Source organism: Miscanthus floridulus, chromosome 9, assembly GCF_019320115.1.
Source record: "Miscanthus floridulus cultivar M001 chromosome 9, ASM1932011v1, whole genome shotgun sequence".
Classification (NCBI taxonomy): domain Eukaryota; kingdom Viridiplantae; phylum Streptophyta; class Magnoliopsida; order Poales; family Poaceae; genus Miscanthus; species Miscanthus floridulus.
In genome coordinates, this window is record NC_089588.1 from 98,548,148 (window position 1) to 98,574,061 (window position 25,914).

General features: G+C 42.0%; 1 protein-coding gene and 1 pseudogene across 2 annotated transcripts; one reads left to right on the forward strand and one right to left on the reverse strand.

Moving 5' to 3' along the window:
- Window positions 1-6,615: 6,615 nt before the first annotated feature.
- Window positions 6,616-12,840, reverse strand: LOC136482449 (uncharacterized). Of its 2 annotated transcripts, XM_066479660.1 has the most exons (5): window positions 12,551-12,840; window positions 7,645-7,698; window positions 7,357-7,523; window positions 7,053-7,114; window positions 6,616-6,930 (listed from the first exon to the last, which is right to left on the reverse strand). In XM_066479660.1, the coding sequence occupies exons 1-5, from the start codon at window positions 12,599-12,601 to the stop codon at window positions 6,800-6,802; spliced, it is 465 nt and encodes a 154-aa protein (XP_066335757.1). In that variant the 5' UTR covers window positions 12,602-12,840; the 3' UTR covers window positions 6,616-6,799. The 2 variants fall into 2 exon arrangements, with proteins under 2 accessions (XP_066335757.1, XP_066335758.1); XM_066479661.1 differs by lacking the exon at window positions 7,645-7,698 and having other exon boundaries at window positions 7,357-7,424.
- On the forward strand, window positions 8,375-12,544 carry LOC136483894 (uncharacterized; annotated as a pseudogene).
- Window positions 12,841-25,914: the final 13,074 nt, after the last annotated feature.

A 25,914-nucleotide genomic window follows, 5' to 3' on the forward strand; every position in this document is an offset into this window, starting at 1 on the left:
CCGTACACACCCATGAATCCTAACAGGTTCACACAAAGATTCTTTGTTAGGTGCATCACGTCGATTGCGTTGCGGACCTCTAGGACTTGCCAATAGGGTAGCTCCCAAAAGATGGACTTCTTCTTCCACATGGGTGCGTGTCCCTTAGCATCTTTGGGAATAGATTCACTGCCTTGTCCCTTTCCAAATACTACTTTCACATCCTTGACCATTGCGAGTACATCTTCCCCGGTTCGGTTATGAGGCTTCTTCCGATGGTCTGGCTTACCTTTAAAATGCTTCCCTTTCTTTCTTACTTGGTGATTCAACGGAAGGAATCGACGATGGCCAAGGTACACGACCTTTCGACATCTTTTCAAATATATACTGTCAAGGTCATCAAAACAATGTGTGCATGCATTATATCCTTTGTTTGTCTGACCTGAAAGATTACTTAAAGCAGGCCAATCATTGATTGTTACGAACAACATTGCTCGTAGGTCAAAGTGTTCTTGTTTGTACTCATCCCAGACATGTACACCTGGTTTGTTCCATAAAACTAGAAGTTCTTCAACTAATGGCTTCAGATAGACATCAATATCGTTGTCAGGTTGCCTCAGACCTTGGATGAGGATCGGCATCATAATGAACTTCCGCTTCATACATAACCATGGAGGAAGGTTGTAGATACATAGAGTAACTGGCCAAGTGCTATGACTAGTGCTCTGCTCTCCAAAAGGATTCATACCATCTGTACTTAAGGCGAACCTTAAGTTTCTAGCCTCATTTGCAAACTCTGGAAATTCCCTGTCTATCGCTCTCCACTGGGACCCATCAGCTGGGTGTCTCAGCATATTGTCTACCTTACGGTCTTCTTTATACCACCGCAACAACTTTGCATGGTCTTTATTTCTGAACAAACGTTTTAAGCGTGGTATTATAGGAGCATACCACATAACCTTGGCAGGGATTTTCTTTCTAGGACGTTGTTCACCCTCGACGTCACCAGGATCATCGCGCCTGATCTTATACCACGATGCTTTACATACCGGGCATTCATCCAAATTCTCGTATTCATTGCCATGGTAGAGGATGCAGTCATTAGAACATGCATGTATCTTCTGGATTTTTAATCCCAATGGGCAGACAACCTTTTTTGCTTCGTACGTAGTGGTGGGCAATTCATTTGGCTTCAGAAGCATCTTCTTTATGAGGTTCAATAAATTCCCAAATGCCTTGTCGGATATACCATTCTTTGCCTTCCATTGTAGCAATTCCAGTGTTGTACCCAGCTTTTTTTGCCCCTCTTCGGCCGTCGGGTATAGCAACTTCCTATGATCCTCAAGCATGCGCTCGAACTTAACTTTCTCTTTTTCACTTTCCCATTCTTGTTGTGCATCACGAATGACATCGCCAAGAGCATCACTGAGATCATCTTCTACCGCTACCTCTTCTTCATCTCCCCCCATTGTAGTATCATCAAAGGCACCATACTGAGCAATAATATCATCAATGTCTAAATCTTCTCCTTCACCTTCTTTCATCATGACCCCGCTTTCTCCATGCTTAGTCCAACATATATAGTTTGACATGAAACCTGACTTAAGCAAATGTGAATGAAGACTCATTGAGCTTGAATATTCCTTTAAATTCTTACATAGGGCACATGGACAGCACATGAAACCATCCCGCTTATTTGCCTCGGCCACACCTAAGAAATAGTGCAAGCCCTCAATAAAGTCTTGGGAGCGGCGATCGGCATTGTACATCCAATGGCGTGACATAATCTGTATTACACGACAAATTATGAAAACCTTGAATATAATTTAGTATTTTATTACACAACATAAATGACACACACACGGTTGATTAATTAACTAAGTCTGGCTACAACGTAAGCAATCCCAACTATCACTAAACAAACTAAAACTACAATGCACTTTAGTAACATAATTATTTCGTGATCGTACGCAACTAAAACAGACAAATTATTCTTCTGTTGAATATCAATAAGCTTCTCCTGCTGGCTCACTGCCTCATCAGCAGCAGCCGCTACCTCAAGCGCACCCAAATTCTGCACGTATGTAGCATAATCTTCCTCCCAGTACCAACCATCGCATCCATTGCCCTCCCACTGTAATTAAAGCCAAAAAATATTTAGTCAAAAATATTCAAGAAAAGCAGGTCAATTAGCCATAAAGATAAAATGCGTAAGAAACTCACATCGCGATCCGGGCACTTGTAGAAAACACGGCCCTTGTTGGGTCCCTGTCTCTTGACTCGGTACTCCATCACAATCTTCTGCTTACACTTGCCGCAGATAATGAGAAGGAGTTCTGGCCTCAGTCGTTTCGCAACTGAACAAGAGGCCGATGATCCGGTACCAGTTGTCATCTACTTTCTATACTTATTTTTGCAAACTAGTGTAAATTTCATATTTTCTAAAATGATATATTTAAATAAAACTAGTACGGATTTCACATGTTTCAATAAATAACCACCCGTACTAGTTGACCTTGCTTACGTGATCATCTCGGCCAGCATTTCTCCACCGGACGGCACCGTACTTGGTCAAGGAAGAGCTCCGATTCTACGAGAAAGAGAACACGGTCTTCCACGACCGTTGCAGCTCTCCCCCGTAGCATCAAAGTTCCTCCTTGACGTCCGTTACCGCTCGGCAGAGAACATGTTGGCCGAGCTGAACACGGTCCGCAAGTTCAACTAGTACGGATTTTCTATAATTTTCTAACTATTTACTAAGTTTTTCATTTCATGGAAAATTTAATTCTAAAAAAAGGCATGATTTCTAAGTAGTTCATTTCATGGAAAAAATAATTCTAAGTGACCTGCTCGATATCGGCGAGCTCGCGGACGTTTAGGTTGCCGAGGATAGTAACATTTGTAGATGACATTTGTAGGTCTGAAGTTATCAAATATCCATCAAATTATAGCTCAAAAACATGTTTCAATAAATAACCATCCGTACTAGTTGACCTTGCTTACGTGATCAACTCGGCGAGCATTTCTCCACCGGACGGCACCGTACTAGGCCAAGGAAGAGCTCCGATTCTACGAGAAAGGGAACACGGTCTTCCACGACCGTTGCCGCTCTCCCTCGTAGAATCAAAGCTCCTCCTTGACGTCCGTTACCGCTCGGCAGAGAACATGCTCGCCGACTTGAACACGGTCCGCAAGTTCAACTAGTACGGATTTTCTACAATTTTCTAAGTTTACATATAAAATCATAATAAAGTCCAACATATAAAGTTACACATGCATCTACATCGCAAAATGAGATAAGCTACTGATAAAACATAAGAGGATTAAGTTTGTTACCTCCAAAATCGAAGAGCAACACCAATGGAGGGGGAGAGAGCAAGAACAACAGCAAGCTGAAAAACAGAGGCAGTGAGTTTGAATGGAATGGCTCGGGCTCGGGGAGGAAGAAATGAGCTGAATTATAGGCCGGGATTATTAGTCCCGGTTAGGGGTCCAAACCGGGACTAAAGATTAATCTTTATTCCCGGGGCATCACCCCGGCTGGTATTACCAGCCGGGACTAAAGGCCCCTGCCCCGCGGACGACCGTTGGGCAGGGACCTTTAGTCTCGGTTGGTATTACCAACCGGGACTAAAGGGTCCTTTAGTCCCGGGGGCAAAAAATGCCGAGGCTAATGCCAAATTGGGACATCGTTCTAAAGTCTGTTCTCTAGTAGTATGTGGATCGTTCAAAGTCCAATCAAACCCTAGTGCTTTGGATAAACTTAGACTTGATTCATTTGCATTTGGACTGGATATTTATTATCACAATGTGATCCAAGATCCATTGAAGAAACTAAGGCGTCAAATTTTCTAGCGTCTATTAGGTGTCTTTTGGGTAAGATGGAGAGCGGCCTTCAATTTCCTTCCATCGTGTTTCTAATATGGGGTTGGGGGGGGGGGGGGGGGGGGGGGGATCCAAATGCTAATCTTACCCAACTAATCAATATTCACAAAACAGCCAACTATTATATTAGTCATTATTTTTTAGAAAGAACTACAGAGGTGAGAGATTCCCCGCCTGGATTTTATTAAAAGAGATACTTAGTCATTTTTAGTACAGTTCTTCGTTATTAGTATAAATTGGCCCTGTCTTGTGCCGGTTTATTCAAAGAAATTTTAGTAATGTTTAGTCTAGGTCCTCGCCTTTCAAGTGGAGGCCATGTTTAATCTAGTTACACTAACCTGCGTAAACTTGTAGGCTGTCATATTGTTATCGAGTCATTTCCAAAAAAAAAAAAAAACTGTGTCAATTTCACTAACAAAATTTTAAAGTATGAATACCATGGTTTTAATTCTAGATCTGGTTATTGAACATGGGTTCATGGTGTTCTACTCTCACCGATCTCACTACAAGAATTATGGGGATCTATGATGAACGATTTGCATCATGAATCTTAAAAATTTCATCATAGTAGCACCATCTATGACGTTTGTGAGACAAACCCATTCGTCATAAATTATGTGTGTTAAACAATGCTTTATGATGAAAATGTGTGTTTTCGTCATAGATTTTGTGATCCTTAGTATTTAATAATTTTGTGGTATTTGCATTTTGTCATGATCTGATCTAAAAATCGCTAAATACCTTGAGGCCTAGTAAGGCCCATGTAGTGACGTGCCAAATGTGCATCCTCTTAGAGTCTTAGTGAGCCAAATGTATTTGTGGGCCCAAAGTGTAGACCAAGCCCATTTAATTTACACCAGCCTAGGCTCAATTAATTGTATACCATGCCCATTTAATTTAGGAAAAAGTCTATTTTGTCTCCCTCAACTATCGCAAAAGTCAGTATTTTCTCCCTCAACTAGAAAACCGGACACAACTCCCCCTTCATCTTCTAAAACCGGACATGTGACCTCCCCAACTATTTCCGTAGGTGTTTTTTCTCCTTTTCTTTTATATTGATTTTTGCTGGATTATTGAAAAAATCATAGTAAATCGCAGAAAAATTGTAAAATAGAAAATCCAATTTTGTTGGACTCCACATGACTAGATCTATACAGTAAACATATGATATGGTATGCTTTAGTACAAAATATTTGCTCTAGCTTTAGATCTATTTTTTTCTGTAATTAATTCAAACTACAGTTTTTTGTGGTTCAATTGTGGTGAAATTTTAATGGTGGACCAATCATTGTATGCTTGAGCTATAGTAATAATTTAATGCTCAATGATTCATGTATGACTGAGTTATATAGATTTACTCAGTTTTATGCTTGTTAAATAGTTAAAAGTGAGTAAAAGTTGAAAATATGTGTTCTCTACGTAATGTTACTATTGTTATATCTTATGAACACTTAACATAATCTTGTTGTCACATAGAACATTACACATAGAACACACAATTTCTATTTTTACACTCATTTAACTATTTGAAAACTATTTAACAAGCATAAACTTGAATAAATCCATAATTCAGTCATACATGATCCAATAAGCATGAAATTTTTATTACAGCTCAAGCATACAAGGATTGGCCCACCATAAAATTTTCACTACAATTGAACCAACAAAACTGCAGCTATGAATTAATTATGAAAAGCATAGATCAAAAGCTAGAGCAAAAAATTTGTTATAAAGCATACCATATCATAGATTTACTGTGTAGATCTACTCATGTGGAGTCCGAAAAAATTAGATTTTTTCTTTTATAATTTTTCTGTGATTTGCTATGATTTTTTGAAGATTCAGCCGAATTAAAGATAAAAGAGAGAGAAAAATGACCTAGAGAAACAACCAGGGAGGTCATATGTCCAGTTTTAGAAGATGAGGGAGGAGTTGTGTCCGGTTTTCTAGTTAAGGGAGGAAAATCTAACTTTCGCGACAGTTGAGGAGGTAAAATAGACTTTTTTCCTTTAGTTTACACCAGCCTTCTCTTTTTTCTAGTCCTGGTCTATTTATGCACTAGGATAGAGTAGAACCAGCCTATGTAGACACCTAGGACAGAATCAACCCACTGAGACACCCAGGACAAAATCAACCATATGGCACCTTACTAATTATCCATTACAGCCAATATACATATAGCAATCACACCCCATAGACCCGTAATCATATTCCATTAAGATAAATTGATGTGGTTACATCCAATTATATGGTTATAAAGAAATGTAGTTTAATGCCCAAGAATTGATATTGTAAATAAAAGGCAATCCATTCTCCAAATCTTACTATTAAATTACGTGGCTTGCACTGTTGATCACATACAACTGAAAGCAAGTCAAACTGCTAGCTCCCCAGGCCCGGACCAAATAAGTGGTGCAACTTTCTAAAGGTGTTAGGCCAGTCCCATGCATCCCACAGCTTCCATAGATATTTTTTAGAGTATTGAGAGAGCAATAAATATCGAGTAGAAACTAACCTTCTCGACTTATGGGTATGGTTTTCATAGTAGTTTCTATGTAGAGAAAAAATTAATTAACTTCATTCATGCATACACAAGAAAAGGGAGCTGCTCAGGTATGGCGAGCAACAAAGTTCTCGTGTGACATGTCTTCTTGAACATAAAGTAACAAATGCAGAAATCAAATACAAGGTAACTGTTTTTTAGACCAGAGAATTGGTCCTGAGTCAATAGTTCGAAATACTGAAAGCGAATATCATTCTCTGGGTTACCAGCTATTACAAGACAAGAACAAGAGTTTGTGCATAACAGAGCAATGAATCTGCTGTATTCACATATACCATTCGACTCCGATTTCCGAAGAAAATGTCATGCTGAAATGCCTATGCCCTATACAACAGGAGTGGTAAAACAGTAATGATATGCAATCCCTATCGATCACTGCATTTTGCGCGGTCCTCGGCGTACAATTCTTCTGGTTGTTCCACCCGGAGGTCGACAGCCTGCCAGCCTGGACATGTCCAGACGGTTGTCTCCGCCGCCGCCGCTGCCGCCATGGCTACTGCTGCCTGGTCGTCGAGATGGGGTTAGTTCACGTTATATTCATCAAGGACAGGATGACCAATGAAACCACAAAATGTTTGTGTGGCAGCCTGAAATCCACATGTAACCTACTGGTTCCAGTTCTTACCTTCCGCTGAAAATTCGCCGAGTGCAATTTCCAGATGCTTCTTCGTGGGCACCATGTTGTTTCTACATAACAAACAATTCATTTATTTCCTTAGTACTAGTAATTACACAACTTTAGGCTTGATCATCTACCTATCTAAACAAGCACAACCCCATCAGCCATCGTCCAAAACTCCAAATCAGACCCGTCTCTCTGAATGAACAGAAACAGGAGACAGGGATCTGTTGATCAATGGAAAAATGCAACCTCGCGGATTAACAGTTTAAATTGTGCAAGTGAGGAACTCGATAACTGTGTTAATTACCTGATGGAGAGGAACACGAGGCACTGTGCCCGGAGCTGCTTCAGCTGCTGCTCCGTGAACGCCGCCGCCTGCGAGGGACGACAGGACAAAAGCATGCCGGCCTTGTTATTCTCAGATGATGATGAAGTGGAGGCGTCAGGTCTCGGTTTCTTCTCAGATGTAGTTATCTGCAACGGTCATGGTAATCGCCATTGATGCATGATTTGTCTAATCTAGTTCGCAGCTATCTGATGAAGACAGGTAGTTATAATATCACGGCATGATTGATGCCATTTGTAATTTGTTTACCTTTCTCAGGCATATGCTGTCCATTTGTTTACCTTGGACCCCTCTTCTGAACTTCTATGGTGCACGGCACAGGAATGTACGTGTAGTAGTAAGCATAAACAAGACATTTTTTTCCCGGTGCAGTGGAGTGTGTCAATGCAGACAAAATGAAGGACAAATGCAAGGAAACTTGTATGCATGCGAACCAGAGAATACTTCTTCACTATGGACAGCATAAGCAGTCGCGTCAGCAGCGCCAAAAGTTTCTCTGTCAAAAACTACCAAGTAGAAATGGACAGCATTCACCATCCCCTTATGTATACAGTTAACTAAATGCTAGCAAACAAATATTTTGAATGGTTTACTCTCTTGAAAAAATGGTGACAAAGAAGTTTAAACACAAAAGAGTAAACTGAAATGTTGAGAGACGAGTTGAGAAATGCCTTGGTCGCATCCATGTGTGATCAATGATTGACACAAGAGTTGATAGGTTTGAGGCTTTCCAGTTAAGTTCGTATTTCATATCTGCTTGATTATGATAATGGCTAACCCGGGTGTCATGTTGTGTTGTGTTGTGTTGAGTGTGTTGCGCAACATCTCCCTTGCCTTGTGAATGTGTAGTTTTGGGTGCACCAAGATGGTCGACGGCGACAGAGAAGGTCAAATGCAGAGTCCGTGCCGGGTGGACCAGGAGCGGTGAAGGACAGATGATTAGGCTTGGACTGAAGGACCAAGAGGCCAATGACGGAGCATGGGCGGCTCACATTGGGCACAAGAAGAGCAAGACGGTGTCGAACAAGTCAAGGCGGAGGATGATGGCATCGTGGCACTTGGCGGAGGCTGGACATGCATCTACATGTGTGATGAAGGTGGCGTCAGTCAAGTCAAGAAGGAAGGCGAAGGAGTCAACCATGGCTGAAGTTGGACACGTGTTGACATTAGTTAGTCACGTTGTCATAGGTTTTGTCCTCGATAATGGACAGTAGTGTTTTGTGCACAGGGAATCAGAGGGGTAGCACACTGGACGTAGATGTATACTGGCTCAAGTACGGGGTACACTACATCCAGTGGGGAATATACCTCTTATGTTGTGTGCTTGGTGGTTTACAGGGGCACTGATGTGATTGTCTACTACGTATGATGTCATCAAATGAGATACCGATTGGGGGTCCCCTACCCCGTCTTATATAGTCCGGAAGGTAAGGTTACAAATAGAATCCCTATCGGTTACACATGGGTTTCCTAGTTTGTTACAAGAAAATTCTAATCGGTTCCTACCGGATCAATTCAGAAATCTTGGCTTCCAAGGTTTTGTAGCCAATAGCTTGCTTTCTAAGTCACTGGTATACCCCTAGCACTCATACCCTCAAGATTCGTTCCCAAAATTCCTCTTTTCATTGCCTCAAGTCCATTTGTTTGTAATTTATTTGAGCTGAGAGTTCTCAATTGATTCATGTGCTCAATCGGTATGCAATGACCTCTTGGGAACATACCTAAGCCTTGCTTTCAATAGATTTTCCACGAGCGTCCAGATTTCATCCTTTTGTGCTTTCTCGACAAAACCCCAATTTGACTAGGGAAACTCAAAATTCGTGAAGAAGTCTTATTCTTTTGGTCAAGACCTCTTGGGAATATCTTCTCCCAATGGGGGTAGACAAGCTTTGTGCATAGTTTCACAATTTTTGGAGTTCATTTGCCTAAGTTTTGACTTTTCTACAAAAGTTCATAGGCTGCAAAAATAAGCTTATCGTTGTTCCTAAGGTCAGTAGATCCATTGTGACTATATGATCTTAGCAGTAGCTAGAAGAGAGGGTCTTGTTGGTTTTTGGGACATTGCCTACATATCACTCGTTTGGTTGGCAAGAAAAATTTGAGGCTCCCATTCACCCCCACCCCACCCCTCTGGTCACCTGTTTCGGCCCTTCAATTAATATCAGAGCCTGGGTAAGAATCACAACCCTTAAACGATGTTGTGATATATAGAAGGATAATTGTTTTGTCCACATGAGGAAATTAAGCTCCATGGAAGATCTAGCCCATGGAAACCGGCTAAGTCAATTTTAAAGCAGCCAAGATCCATTTGAGTTGTATTTCAATACGATATATAAAGGATACCGACCCCCATAGGATAAGTGTACCACAACCTTAAATATAAAGGGACACTACCTTTCTCTTTTACTCTTTTTGCTCTAACATCTTCTAGCCTCCATTTGTTGTTCAATAAGCTGGTTTAGGTGCCCTAACTTCTCTTTGCCCTAACATTGCCTACTTATCTCGACTATTTTTGTCGGTGTTTTAGGTGCCCTTATCAACACTAGAACAACCTAGGTGTGTCTCTCCAGGCACCTTCCTGAGAGGCGTTTCTAGGATCTTTGCGGTGGTAGATCTGCTGAAACTAGCTACGTTGGTTTTCCCTGCTTCCTCGAGCAGTCTAAACAATTCTCATGTGATCTAGGTGTGCTTTTCCTTTGAGTGTGGGACCAAATTTGCATCAATACACTTTTCAGTGACTTCACTGGAGACGACGTTGTTTTGTTTTTCATGGCAAAACTCAACTGAAGCAATATGTTGACACTTTATAAAGACGCTATATAAGTAGTACATGCAAGAATTTGAATAAACAACTACAAGATTGTTTCTGTCCTATCCAGCGGCGGACCCAAGAAATATTTCAGGGGGGGCTGAACAACACTGTTGTTCGATCTTACGTCTCAGCCCCCCTACACTATAGAACTTTGCCTAAAATTTTATGGGGGCTCCACAGGGGGTTCCACTGCTCCGAGATGGGTAGGGGGGGCTTGAGCCCCCCCCCCCCCCCCCCCCCCCTCTCCCCCGCCCCACCGATGTGTCCGCCCCTGGTCCTATCACCAAAAACCAAAGAATGTTAGTGTCTTTAAGGTAAGAAGTTGCATCCACCCAACAACACCAATGTACCGAGGGAGATGAACAGTTGAGGTACTTTATCCAGTCATCAATCCAATCTCGTTAATGCTATGCTTGTACTTTTGATAAGACTATTGGTGAAGATAATAGCACAGATCTAGTTTCTAATATTCAAAATTAGGGTACTGGAGGAAGTAAATCAGTAGAAGAGTCAATTGTTGTTAATGTTACTTACTGCAAGGTCGGATGATATCCAACCTTGCAAAAAATACACCAGTTTCTAATGTTGTTGGCCAAGATCGCAAAACTATGATTTGAATATCTTGAGCCGAATCTAGTGAAACCAAAACTTATGAAGACAATTCAAATCCTTTCGAAAAGAGCATAGAGTCTACATCTAGTACTTTTATACTCAGGCCCAACAACAATAAATGATTAAGCACTAGGAGTGTAGGGACAAGAGAAAAAAAGCACAATCTTGCATGGATACCGACAAGCTCTTGAGGAGATGATAAGAGATTTTTTTATGACAAAGTGATAATTGTGATTTGTCACCACGGACAGTGATCCACAAGGATGGTGCGCCAAGATGGTTCAGCCTAATCCGTCTATATATTGACTGTCTGTCGATGCAGTGTTTTGCATTTGTGATCACCTCACGTACTAGATGGTATGTGGGCCTCAACTCTAGTGTGACAATGCATATGCATGTAAGGTACTGCATATTTGAGGTCATAGGCCCCTCTCCAATATGCGCGGTCGCATGTCCTGTCCTGCCCCTAGAGTTGGGCCCTTATAGGTAGAAGTGGAACAAGAAGCAGATGTTGAGGAGTAAAATGGGAACCGTTTCTTTAAAGTATGCAGTAGAAAGAGAGCAGAGAGAAAACAGAAGGGATAGAGTCAGATACCAGAGAAAAGATATGGGCCATCAAGATAAAAAATGTATTTACTAATTTAAAATCTAAAAAAATAAATGATTTCAGTTGTCCTCGGCCGAACCATTTAACTTGATGCTTCATTTGATACTCTATAGAATGTACTCCCTTCATTGAAAATTATAGGTCATTCTGGCCTGTATAGATATATATGTTTTACGATGCAATAAGTATGTCTCGATAAATGGTAAAATTTATGTCTCTAAAGAAGGCAGAATGACTTACAATTTTGGAATACTCCTTTGATGTGATAGATATTAATATTCTGTCTCATAAACTTGGTTAAACTAAGAATGGTTTAACTTAGAATAAATGAAAATCCTTTATATTTCAGGATGAAGCTAGGTGGGGAAATCATTAATTGGCTAGTGGGGAAATCATTAGCTTCTAACTAAAACAATATCTATACATTATCTCTTTTCTATACCTCTATCCCTATACTTCTCTATAAATATCAAACACATTAGCTCTCTGTTGGTACATACGCAAGCACTTGTCCACTCAAGTCGTGACCATGCCGATGATGAACAAGAAACACTTGGGCGCTGCCTTGGTCACCTTGGCCTTGCTCATGGCGTTGTCATATCGTGATTTCTACCACTACATACCAGCTAATATTAATGCATCATGCTTGGAAATCTCCAAATAAATAAATAAATAAAACTCGATCGATCTTGTGGTTGCAGGCGCAACAGCACGCCACCTCGACTGCCAATTGACGTGGGGGATGAAGTGCTACAACGACGAGATGTGCTAGAACCTCTGCTCGATTGAACCGGGTTGCGGCTTCACCAGCGGCAAATGCACTGACTCAAGTTGCGAATGCATCAAAGACAGAACCGTCGTGCGGGGAGAAGCCAATGATGGCGAAGGAGAAGCAGCCGGCGGCCATAGAGGCGGCGGGATGCTTATCAGTAATTGATTACTAAGTGGCGCCGGCTAGCTGGCGTCGTGCGTGCAAACCGAAGCACAATGTTTTGATGGATCGATGCCTCAGCTCATGTGTTGCCAACTGAGTTGCAAAATTTGAAGCGAATAATAAGTTGATCCATGTCAGCTCGTGCAAAATTTGAAGCGAACTCCAGATGCTTCTGGAGTTAGTGTCTTACCGTCTTACACGGCATCCTTCTCTCCACCACTTTTTTCCCATGCCTCTTCATCGACCTCTCTCCTCTCTCCGCTTCTTCGTGCTTGGGCGATTCAGAGATGCTCCCAGGAACCCTAGCGGCTCCTCTACGACCGTGAAGGGGGATGGCACAGCGGTGAAGGCTCGGCTTCCTCACGATTGTGGATTTCGTTGACAGGGGATTTGGGGGAAACAGAGGTGGACGCGGCTGGAATGGTCATGGCAATCGTGGATGGATCCCTCGTGAGAGGAGAGACAGAGGTGGTCGGAATCGTGGACGTCAAGGAAATCAGTGGAACAGGCTGTTAAAGGATAACCTTAACATTCGGCAACAACCATGGTAGACTAGATCATGCGTGTGCATGTGTGTTATGACCACATCATGCGTTAGACTAGATCAAGTGTGTGTGCATATGTGTTATGACCAGATCTTGCGGTAGACTAGATCATGTGTTAGAATAGATCACGCATGAATAGGAGTACGATTGAGTATTGTCCATGTAAAGAATATTGGGTGATCTCCCAAAGGTTGTCAGCTGGCTATTTATGTAAAGTGCTACAGATGGGGCTTTTCCATCTAATGAGAAACACGCAGTCACCAAGGACCCAAGATCGGGCCTGGTGCTTCCACCATCTGCGCCTCTGATATCACTTACATGATAATCAGAGCCTAATCTCCACAAAATCCAATCCACCAAATCCAGCGCCATGTCTAGCTCCAACTCATCAACCAATTTTCTCTCTGGCCAAGCTGTCTCGGAGAAATTGGGAAAGCTGAATCATGCGCTGTGGAAAGCCAAAGTTCGTTTAGCCATACGCGGCGCTCATCTCCATGCGCACATTACCAGCGACACCAAGGCACCCGAAGAGGAGCTCGTCGCCACCGTTGATGGAAAACAAGAGAAGAGGTAGAACCCGGCCTTTGAGGAATGGGAAGCCAAGGACCAACAGGTCCTGAGCTTTCTTCTGTCATCGCTCGCAAAGGAGGTGAAGATCCAAGTCTCCACATGTGAGACTGCGGCGGCGGTCTGGAAGGCCATCGAGCAGATTTATGCGTCTCAGACGCGTGCACACATCGTGAACATCCGCATCGCTCTCGCCAACACCAAGACGGGAAATTCCACCGCTGCTGAGTACTTCGCGAAGATGATGGCACTTGGCGATGAGATGGCTGCAGCCGGACGACGGCTTGATGATGAAGAACTGGTAGAGTGTATTCTCACCGGGTCTGGGTCGGTGAACGCCACTAGTCGGGGACATGGTGGCTTCGCAAGAGGAGGAGGCCGTGGTCAAGGAGCACACGGCGGCCAGAACAAATAGCGTGGCCGTGGTCGCGGCAACGTCAACAACGCGTCGCAAAGGGACGGCGGGAGCGGTGGGTACAACAACCACCGTGCGCCGCCATCTGATGTTGATGAACGCCCTCTATGCCAAGTCTGCTTCAAGCTCGGGCACACGGCGGATTGATGCTGGCACAGGTTCGATGAGACCTACGTGCCGGATACGACGCTAGTAGCGGCTGTAATGAACTCCTACACCATTGACACTAATTGGTACACTGACACCGGCGCCACCGACCATATCACTGGTGAGCTGGAGAAGCTATCCTTCAGAAACAAGTACAACGGAGGAGATCAGATCCACACAGCAAGTGGTGCAAGTATGAATATTAGTCATATTGGTCATACTACTGTTCGTACCCCAAATCGTGATATTCATCTTAAAAATGTTCTCTATGTTCGTCCCCAAGCAACAAAGAATCTAGCTTCTGATAATTCTGCATTCATGGAATTTCATCCAAACTTGTTTTTGATCAAGGATCAGGCAACGAAGAATACAATTCTTAGAGGGAGATGTCACAATGGGCTTTATCCTCTTCCTTCATATCCAATAAAGCAGGCTTGTGGTGCTGCTAGGATTCCCTTGTCACGGTGGCATTGTCGTTTTGGTCATCCGTCTTCAGCTATTGTTAACACCGGCGGAGCTTCATTGGGGCCATAGTGGGCCATGCCCCCCCCCCTCATTTTTGCAATTTTATAGAGGTTGCAACAGTACTTATGTATGTTTTGCTAGTATAAAACTTTATAATGGACACCCTAACGCTTCCTAAACCATGCATATTGTCTTGTTGCCCCCTCTGTATTTATCCTCAAGCTCCGCCACTGATTGTTAAACAAGTTATTAGTAGCAATAATTTGTCTTGCCTAGATGAATCATCTAGTAGGTCGGTTTGTGATGCATGTCAGCAAGCTAAGAGTCATCTGTTGCCTTATTCAAGATCTTCAAGTGTGTCTACTTTTCCTTTAGAACTTGTGTTCTTGGATGTCTGGGGGCCTGCACCAGAATCAGTTGGTAGAAAAAAATACTATGTGGGTTTTATTGATGATTACAGTAAATTCACTTGGATCCATCTTTTGAAGTATAAGTCTGAAGTTTTTCATAAATTTCAAGAATTTCAGGCTCTTGTTAAGAGACTCTTTGATCGAAACATTCTTGCAATGCAAACCGTTAGGGGAGGAGAGTTTAAAAAACTCAATTCCTTCTTCACCAAAATAGGGATCACCTATCTAGTGTCATGTCCCCATGCACATCAACAAAATGGGGCGACAGAGCAAAAACATCGCCACATCGTAGAAGTAGGCTTGTCCTTGTTATCTCATGCTTCTATTCCCCTAAAATTTTGGGATGAAGCCTTTCTCACAACGTCTTATTTGATAAACCGTGTTCCAAGTCGTATTATCCAAAACTCCACCCCTCTCTAGAACGCTTATTCCAACAAAAACCGGATTATGATACTCTTCGTGTTTTCGGGTGTGCTTGGCCTAATTTGCGCCCATATAATTCTCACAAACTTGAATATCGATCCAAACGTTGTGTTTTTTTAGGATACAGTCACCTCCATAAGGGATTCAAGTGTCTCAATATAGCTTCCGGGCGTGTTTATATATCTCGGGATGTTGTGTTTGATGAAGAAGTTTTTCCTTTTTCTGAACTTCACTCCAATGCAGGCGCACGCCTTTGGTCTGAAATCAATCTCCTTCATCCAACTTTGATAAATCCTGGGGGCGCACATATCGTTGATCAATTTGCTAATATTCCTGCTAACCCTACTGATTTAATTGTTGAAGAAAATTTAGGAACAATTAACGCAGGGAACACAGCAAATATACAGCCATGCATCGGCACTGGACATGAGGTTGATCTGCTTCAGTCAACAGGCACCGATGGTAACTCCCATGCAGATCTAGCGGGTGGCAACTCTCATGCATACTCCCATGCAGATCAGCAACAACTCCCATGCGGCAACTCTGATGCAGACCAGCGGCAACACGCATGCAGCAACTCGCATGCAAGGTTGTCCACTCCGCGTGGTAGGAGCCAAGGGGAAGAGACTGAGTCTGCAGGTGGGGAGCAACAACCGCAGTTGTCTCCTGAATCTTCTACACCTCCGCCCACACCTCCTGCATCTCCTAGACTTTCTGCGCCGGTCACAGAAGTTGCAGCAGGTACTGCAAGTCAAGAACAACAAATGCTAGCTCGTCCAAGAACTCGGCTACAGAATGGCATCCGAAAAGAAAAGGTATACACCGATGGTACTGTTAAATATAGTTTTCTAACGTCAACTGATGAACCATGCAGTGTTAATGATGCACTAGCCGATGTAAACTGGAAGCAAGCGATGGAGACAGAATATAGTGCCTTGATGAATAACAAGACCTGGCATCTTGTCCCACCTCAAAATGGAAGACACTTTTGTTGGAACCGGTGGTGACCACCGAGTTCACGATCTTGGAGCTGGCTTATAGCCGGCCTGGCTCGTTACCACAAGCCTACGCTCTCACAGGTCCCAGGTTCATCGGAGCTACAACATATAAGGTCTTTGGACCTTACTCAACCCAAAAGACTAGTCTGATAGGTGAGGGGGTTCTCCCGCCTTATATGTTGTGCTCTCCCACCATCGCTACACGATGTGGGACTAAACCCCAACAACTTTTAGTCCTATTGTTAAAGCTACTACTATTCGTATTGTTCTGTCCATCGCCGTCTCTCGAGGGTGGAGCCTTCGCCAACTTGCATGTACAAAATGCATTTCTTCATGGTCATCTTGAAGAAGAAGTTTAGATGCAACAACCACCAGGTTTTGGTAATCAAAATTTTGTTTTGAGACCGCTTCGATATCCAAAACAACATTTATTTGTGACTACTTATGCAGGAAAATAGTTAGGGAACACTTATCAACATTTTCATGATAAAAAAATGTACTAAAAATTATAAAAGAAAGTTGAATGATTTTTTAAATCCTGAAACTGAAATATGGTTCAATAATTCCGAAACCCATCAGAAATCTGACGGTTTCTAAAGTCCAATTCGTTTTAGAATCCAAAATGATGTGTTACTTATATTTTGTGATATATCAACAAACAAATAAATATGAAATTTTGCGATACACCATGACACACAATTTTATAAATTTTCTAATGTATTCTTGTGACACTTTAACATGCTAACAGTAGTCATACAGCATCGTAATCCGAAAGCAAACCTTTTGCAGTTGCTGCACCTCCCTCAAATATACTCTGCTTATCTTGCTACAGGCACCAACCACCAAACCCTCCACGGTGTTTGTCACTTGTCAGCGATTACCTCACGGTCGAAAGGCAACATATATTTAACAACATTAACAGACAAAGTGGACAGAATAATGGACGCCGCCGTTTCAAACAAAGTCAAAACAGCAGATTTAGTAATCCATTCTTGGCTGTATTTGGATCTTGTGCGATAGTATGCAGCAATGCATTATCCCAGTTGCCAACTGCAAATTGAGCACATGTCATAATCAACAACAGGAAGTGACTGAATGCTAAACAATGCAAGTCAAGCCAATTTGGAACCCTCCAAGAGAGAAAGAGAAACCAACCATGGCCACATGAAAGAATCCAAACAGTAGATGCTAATTTGAGTGGTTTGTCACAGGTGCCAAATTTCTTGGCTTGGCGGCCAAGCTAGCAATGAGTTTTGGTGTGAAACGTCTCTCGCATTGATGGCTGCTATGCAATAGCAAGGAAGCTGCCATTTGGGAATGCAAGTTTAACTTGTTTTCTTTTGGTCATTAAGTTAACCTAAACTCCAATTCAATGAGCTAATTAAGATCTCATTGCATGGGAAATAGAATAGAAATGAACTACCTGACTACTGACCCAAGCTACTACCCTTTAACATCAGAACTTGCATCATCCCTACTTTCATGAGATTGTTCTCTTCTTGGTTTTTTCCAAACTACACTTTATAGACAAAAAATGGAGTACATTATGTCTAGAATAATAATACAGTTTACGTACCCGCAAGATCGCCCAATTATACCTCATTTAAATTGCTATTATCAAGTGTTGATGTCATTGTAAGATGGTGATTGTGGGTTAATGCACTATTTGTTACAATATGGAGATATTCTTGTGAGCAAGATTATAATGGCTACAAATAACAACATTTGTCCATTTTGTGCCAACTCATGTGTGATGTTGGTGTACGTATGTTAATTTGCCACGGTTGTAATTTGAATTTCCATTTGTTTCTAAACTTTGTAACTTTTCATACATGAACAGAGACAAACTTTATATGAAAAATGTAGGTTGAAACAAGATCTTGAGGTCGTCCAAATGTTAAAAAGAATCTAAACAATGGATAAAATGACGTGTCATGTGAGCACGACACAAGGTTTAGATTGGTGTCTTGCTTTTGTATGAAAAATTTAGGTTTAAATGTGTTTTTGTTTTTATTTTGTTCTAGTACGTCACGCCTAGTTTTAAGGACAAAATCAAATGTAGAATCCTATGTCTGCCCAAGATTCAGTCACATTCATAAGATGACAAATTACAACAGTATTAAGAGATAATGCTTTATTATATAACGAACAATGATATCACATAGAGACAAGATATTTATCAGAGCAGCAGAAATTACTTAACATTCTAATCTTCAAGTGAAACCTCCAAACACCACAGGGACTGTTGACTAGGGGTACATACGCCTAGCACTCCTCAAAAACTTTGATCAAGCTCCATCTTTTGTTATCCATCCAAGATTTTGTCCTAGTAATTGAAAAGTAAAGCAAGCGTAAGTACATGTCATACTCAGCAAATATAACATGGGGTTCATGAGGCTCAAAAGGTTGACACTGGTTTACCTGCGATTAGCTTTTAGTGAGTCATAATTTTAGCAATTGAGTAGCAATAAGTTTAGCACAAGCCCACATAACCACATGATCATGTAAACAAGAATAATGTATAGCAATAAACAATAAGTATAAGTGGTCATCTATTCCATAAGGACCCCAAGGCCGCTCGTTTTCGTGAGCACGGTTGTTATAACAGTTTTACACTCTGCAGAGGTCGTACATCTTTACCCATGAGCCGTGATTTACCCTTTCACCTGAGGTGATCAGCCTCTTGACCCACTTCCAAAGAAGTTCGGCAGGGTTCACCATGAATTCTTTCAAAGGTTCAAGTGGATGTAGGGATTAATAGGCTTTTGTAAGTTTGCATAAAAGCTTGGCATTTGTTAATGAGAACATGCTCATCAAACATATTTTAATCCCAAACAATGGTAATTAAAAGTACATGTAGCATGTGAGAAATGATCGACATTATATAGTTCATCTCATCATCAAGTTCAATCATTCTTACTAAACTGAGTCTAGAAGAGAGAACAACTGAACAAAGTCCATCCGAAGACATTAGGCTTTCGAAAAGAGCTCTACAGAGGTGTATAACTATACCCACATGGACACCAAATATGAACCACCATACCCATGCCCAGATAAGGGTTGCCTAAAGGTTCCGACCTTTCCTCAATGTAGCTCTCAGATCAACAAACGGTCTGAATGGGTACCAGTGAATGGGTACTGGTGTAATGATGCTTTCCTTTCATATACCAAGGCTTAAAAAGTATAAACATAGCCTTTGCTATGAAACATAGACAATATAAGTAACCGGGTCAGCAACGTATTCATCACCTTCATTGTCGACGTCGTAGGTGATACAAAAACGTACAACTCCTTTTGGAGTGGGGATGGCGTCTATCCTGTAGCTACTATATATACCTATGTTATATCTGGCTGCTTTGTAAGGATAATGTGAACTACCTCATCAAGGTCATTGGCTATGACCTTGCTGAAGCAGTTGACATTATCCTTACAGAGCGGCCATAACACAAGTATCCAAAGCAGTCATTGTTGTTCCGGCACCAAGGGTTCACTATGAAGTCTTTCAAAGGTTCAAGTGGATGTAGGGATTAAAAGGCATTTGTAAGTTTGCATAAAAGCATGGCGTTTGTTAATGAGAATATGCTCATGAATCATATTTCAATCCCTAACAATGGTTATTAAATGTACATGTAGCATGTGAGAACATTTTTAAGTCATCGACATTATATAGTTCATCTCATCATCAAGTTCAATCATTCTCACTACACTGAGTCTAGAAGAGAGAACAACCGAACAAGTCTATCCAAAGACTTCAGGCTTTCAAAAAGATCTTTGCAAAGGTGTACAACTGTACCCACATGGACACTAAACCTGAACCACCATACCCATGCCCGGATAAGGGTTGTCTCAAGGTTCTGACCTTTCCTCAATGTAGCTCTCATATCAACCAACGGTTTGAATGGGTACTGGTGTAATGATGCTTGCCTTTCATATACCATGGCATAAAAAAGTATAAAGGTAGCCTTTGCTATGCAACCTAGATAATATAGAGAACTAGGTCAGCAATGTATTCTCACCTTCAGTGTTGACATCGTAGGTGATACAAAGACGTACAGCTCCTTGGAGTGGGGATGGCATCTCGCCCGTAGCTACTGTATATACCTATGTTATGTCTGGCTGTTCTATAAGGATAATGTCAACTGCTTCAGCAAGGCCATCACTGCCTCATCAAGGTCATTGGCTATGACATTGCTAAAGCATTTGATGTTATCCTTACAGAGCAGCCATAACACAAGTATCCAGAGCAGCCACTGTTGTTCTGGCACCGCACCAGCCATGATCACGTAGTATCCTTAGCTTTTCTCTTTTGAAACTGTTATAATACCAATAACAATCAATAGAGCAACATTGACATAATCAATAGAAACATAACATGTTGTTTGGAACTAATGCTATCAACTTTGGCAAGAATAAACTTGATACTGTGATAGACATCCTACATTCAAACTAAGCAGATGTCTTAATCGATTGCACCATATACCAAATGAGCAGCAAAAATTCTACTAGAATGTTAAAAGGAGAATTTTTGAAAGCAACAACCAACAAAGAAATACATGACAGCCTCTGGAGAAGAAGAAGAACGTAGTAGCCTATGGTGATGATACATCCTCTATGTATATGTGTGCATATTTATAAAACTGACATTTGTATTGTAGCTTGGCTCTTCTCAGTGAAAACAATGTAAGCGTTTTGTCCACCGTTAATTAGGAAACACCATCATATTGCCCTTTCGCTGCCAACAATGTAGTTGTCGACCATAACAATGCATTGTCACACCCGATTTTAAGGACAAAATCGGATGTAGAATCCTATGTGTGCCTAAGAATCAGTCACACACATAAGATGACAAATTACATTGTATCAAGCTCATAGTTTATTACATATCGAATAATAATCCATACAAAGGAACAAGTATCTATCAAAGTAGCGAAAACATAAATTCTATTCTTCAGGTAAAGCCTCCAAAAGCCACAGGGACGGTCAATTGGTGAACAACAAATGTAGTAATCCTCGGGAAAGTCAGCATAACTGCCATAATCTGTTACCCATCTAGGATTTTTGTCCAAATAATGAAAATAAACAAGCATAAGTACATCTCGTACTTAAGAATTATAACATAGGGTTCATGAGGCTCAAAAGGCGACACATGTTTACAGCATTAAGCATTTCAATGAGTCAAATTTAGCATTAGTAGCAACAAGTTTAGCAATGCCCCAATTAGTCACATGAAACTGATAACATGATTAATGAGAGCATTTAAAAACATCATCGATCATTTGTTATTTTTCTATAACGAGTCCAGACCGCTCGTTTCTGTGAGCACGGCTGTTATAATACTTTTTACACTCTGCTAATGTTGTACAACTTTACCCATGATCCGTGATTTGCCCTTTCTCCCAAGATGATCAGCCTCTTGACCCACTTCCAAGGAAGGTCGGCAGGGTTCACTATGAAGCCTTTCAAAGGTTCGTCTAACAAGTTAGTAGCCACTAGGTTTCCATGGCAAGTAGATATAGAGCCCCCCTTTCGAATGGCACACTCACGCAAAAGTACTCATAGGAACAGAGGCTGCACTATACCCATCGTGACAAGCCCCTTTTGTGCCTTTTGGTAACCACTAATAAGCTAGAAAAAGGTCCTCATACTTGACTAAAACCATAGCCATATAGCACTCATGGTTATACTTTAAGTCTCTGGTTGTCACTTCTAGATAAGTCCTTAGGGAGAGAAACTAAAGCATTTGGAAAGTAGCCAAATACTCTAGCATCCTTATTTCCATGTTTCTAAAAAGCATGTTTTAACGTTTATTGCATATACCATTAGTCAAGTTATAGATCATGGTCATTTAATTGAGCACTAGCATCATACTGCCCAATGCATAAACCCATAGGTGACAAGGTACAAGTACAGAGCTAGGAAATCCTTAGTGGTAATCAAGGTAGACGCATGCAGTATGAATTAAGTGATTAAAGGTGAATAGGTAACAAGGATGATCCCATGCTATACTTGCCTTTTAAACTTGCTTTCCACTCAAGACAATTGTTCATAGAAATTCTTCAATCTTCTGTTCTGCAGCTTTCGGCCTTCGTCGCTTGAGTATGGTTCTTCTACTCATAGCAAACACCAAGCATAGAGGAACATACAAATAGGCAAACCAAAGACAGCTAAGCACATTATACAAATCATAGTAAAAAGCTTTATAAAGAACATGCTAAAAGAGGGCTCATTGCTACGATCAAGAGAACGCAAGAAACACCAAAAACAAAGCTACGATTGTAAATAAACGACTACCGAGAGTATAAAAGAGAAGCCGACATACTTGATTTATTTTAATTAACCAAAATAAGATCAAGGATATCTCAGAGAAACATCCTAAAGTTGAATTAATTCAAATTATGTTTTAATTAGAAAGGATGAGGTTAAACCTTAGTCATATTTTAGTTATAAATATTTCATATCACTTATGTCACTAATTTAGAAACTTAAAAGCGAGTGAGAACATCTAAGAGAACCATTATTTGTTTTGTGTTTAAACTAAAAAAGTTATAATTAATGAAGAAACACTTGAGTTGGTATTAATCAGGTTAAGTTTGATTTATGAAAACACTAGGTTGGTGTTAATTAGAAACTCAATCAATTGCATAAACAATAAACAAATTAACATTTATGTTCAAATTCAAAAGCATAGGACATTCTAAACGTTTCTGCTAACACGTAGTTTACATTGTTACGAAGCTAACGTAACAAAAACAGGCTTAAACGGAGCTACGGTTTGAAAGTTATAAGCTTTTGAAGTTTGATGGTATTTCTGTAAATAAGTTAAACTCAATGTTGAAATTAAAATAAAAAACCTGATTTTGAAGAGACCAGGATGGCGGGCATTATTACCAAGAAGTGCAGGGGCTAGATTGGAAGAATAGCATGACTCAGAGAACAATGGATAAAATAGATAAAAAGATAGGGGCTAGTCGTAAAAGAGCGCTGACCGGAGATTTGACCTTGCTGTTGTGGCGTTTACGATGATGTGGCATGTGCTGATTGGTTAGAAGCTGACGATGTGGCAAGCTTTTGACCGGTCGTTGACTAGGGTCAGGATGGAATCGTAGCCACCCATTCCCGACCTGACAGCTGCGGAGTGCTGCATCGCTGGCTTCAAAGGAGCTGTGGCCGCGCACATCCAGGAGCTCGCCGGACTTCAGCCAAAATGGAGCTCTGGCGACCAGGGGTCTCCGGTGAGCGGCGGTGGATGACGCAGGGGCAATGGCGAACTAGAGTTAGAGTCATTGGTGGTAGGGAGTATCCGATGGCAGTGGTTAATTGATGAGACGATGGTGGCGGCGGCGGTGAAGATAGAGCTTGGCTCCGGTGAGGTCAATGACGTGGTTGGGGCCACGAATCAATGAGGAAAGTTTGAGGGTCAGGTTCGCCGTGTTCATGCGAGGCCGTAGGACTCAACGGAGGCAGGGGAGATGCTCGGATGAGGGATATCGGCGGCGGCGGGTGGATCTCCGGCCATGTAACGAGAGAGGGCACGGGGAGGGGTAAGAGGTGGTGGCGTGGAGGGGCGGTGTCAATGGCCCCTTTTTTAGGCAGAGAGGAGGAGCTCGGTCATGAGCTCGTGGCCAGGCCGACAATGGTGGCCGCGGAGAGGGGTGGTGCGAACTTGACCTCGTTGGGGGTTAAGAGAGGAAAGGAGCAGCGGCGGGGGATCTCGACGTGATACGTGGATCTTGACCGGCTGATGGAAGGGAGGGACTTGGTCGAACTCATGGCTTGGTCCACTGTGTCCATGGCGAAAGGAGGGAAGAGGAGAGAGAGAGCATGCGGGAGGTGGGGGATGATAGCTGGGGGCCCACCCATCGGCGACTGAGACGGCGAGGGAATGGTGGGGTCCGACTTGTAGCGAGGGAGAGATAGGTGAAAGGCGGGGCCCTTCTATCATAGAGACAAAGAGAGAGAGGAGTGGGGACCTCGCATGGGCTGGCTGTTGCTGCAGCTGGGCTGCGACTGGGTCGGTGCTGGAGCAGGGGAATGGAAAGAGGGGAAGCCGGCTGGATCAGGCTACTGTGGCTGCGGGCCAGAAGCCAGGAAGGGGTGAGGAGTGAAAAAGAAAAGGCTTTTCATTTTTTGAAAAGTAAAACTTGACAAGGGTTTTCACAAATTTGAACTAGTTTTTAAATATAATTTGAAGGCTTATTTCAAAAACAGAGGAGGTCTTAATCTTGGTTTGATCGAATTTTTGAAATTCATTTTTCACTCAACAAGCCAATGCAAAGGCATCAATGCAACAAACATATTACATTAACTTTATAAAAGTTAAAGTCACATTTTCTCACTTTAAATTGTCAAAAAATAAATAAATCTTGGAAAACTTTAGAAAATTATTAAATCCTTTAGTTTATTTAGTGTTTTCTAGTCACAATCCAAAGTAAAAAAATTTGGGTGTGACATAGTATCTTTGTTGGCTCTGGAAACTCACATAAGAGCAATTCAACAAACAGATTCTCTATATCCTTTCTAATTTATAGAAATAGAGATTTTGATTAAAAAATACCCTCCAATAACATCTTTAATTGGATCTCCAAGTATAGACGCCCTCTCAGATATCTCGATGGCTCTCTAGAGTGCCAACGAGATATAAAAAACTATTGGAGCATATTGTAGGGGTATAACCCCAGGTACCCATGGCAATGGACATGGGCACCACCACCAGGGGAGGTCCAGCCCATAAGATCAAGGCCTATGGTGTCCAGTTCTAGTTGGCATGCACCGCAAGGCAATCAGAACACATCTTGGAAATGAAGGAAGATCTTTTTGGATATGATAGATATCATATTCCTTGTAAATACTTACCATATAACCGAATAGATCTAGGCCTAAACCGACTTGTAACCCCACCCCCCAGACTATATAAGGCGGGTAGGGACCCCCTCAAATTCATCTCATGTTCAATACAATCCAACAAATACATAGGACGTAGGTTATTACGTCAATCAGACAGCCCGAACCTGTCTAAATTATTGTCCCTACGCCTTGTGTCACCATCTGGTTCCTATTATGTGCACCTCCACCGATCATCTACTACCGTGGGTATACCCCTCGGTAGACTACCGACCAGATTTCATTGACAGTGGCCTGCCAGGTAGGCGGTGTGCATGCTGATTCCATGGCCAACTAGATGGTCACTTTCTTGAGCTCCATGGCCTTTCCTAAGCCGGGCCAGATCTTCACGGTTGGATCTATGACTTGGGTCATCGGCCCTGACGGCAGAGGGGAAATCATGGAGGCGGTGCAGCATCACCCCACGCTGATCATGCTAACATCTACAACAACATCTCTGATCCTGACGCCTTGCCGCTGGGTTAGGAGATCCATCAACAATAATGATCTGATTGAAGCTATCGATCGGGTCATGGACCGCTTAGCGGAATGTCAGCTCCTCATGGATTTGGTCTTAGATCGATCTAGAGCGAGTGATGAACCTCCTGCACTCCAAGGTCACCATGCCACTAACATCGAGTGCCCTGCTTGTGCACACCGTCCGAGGTGGCAAGATGAAGATTTGGTGATCACGGCAACTCCGG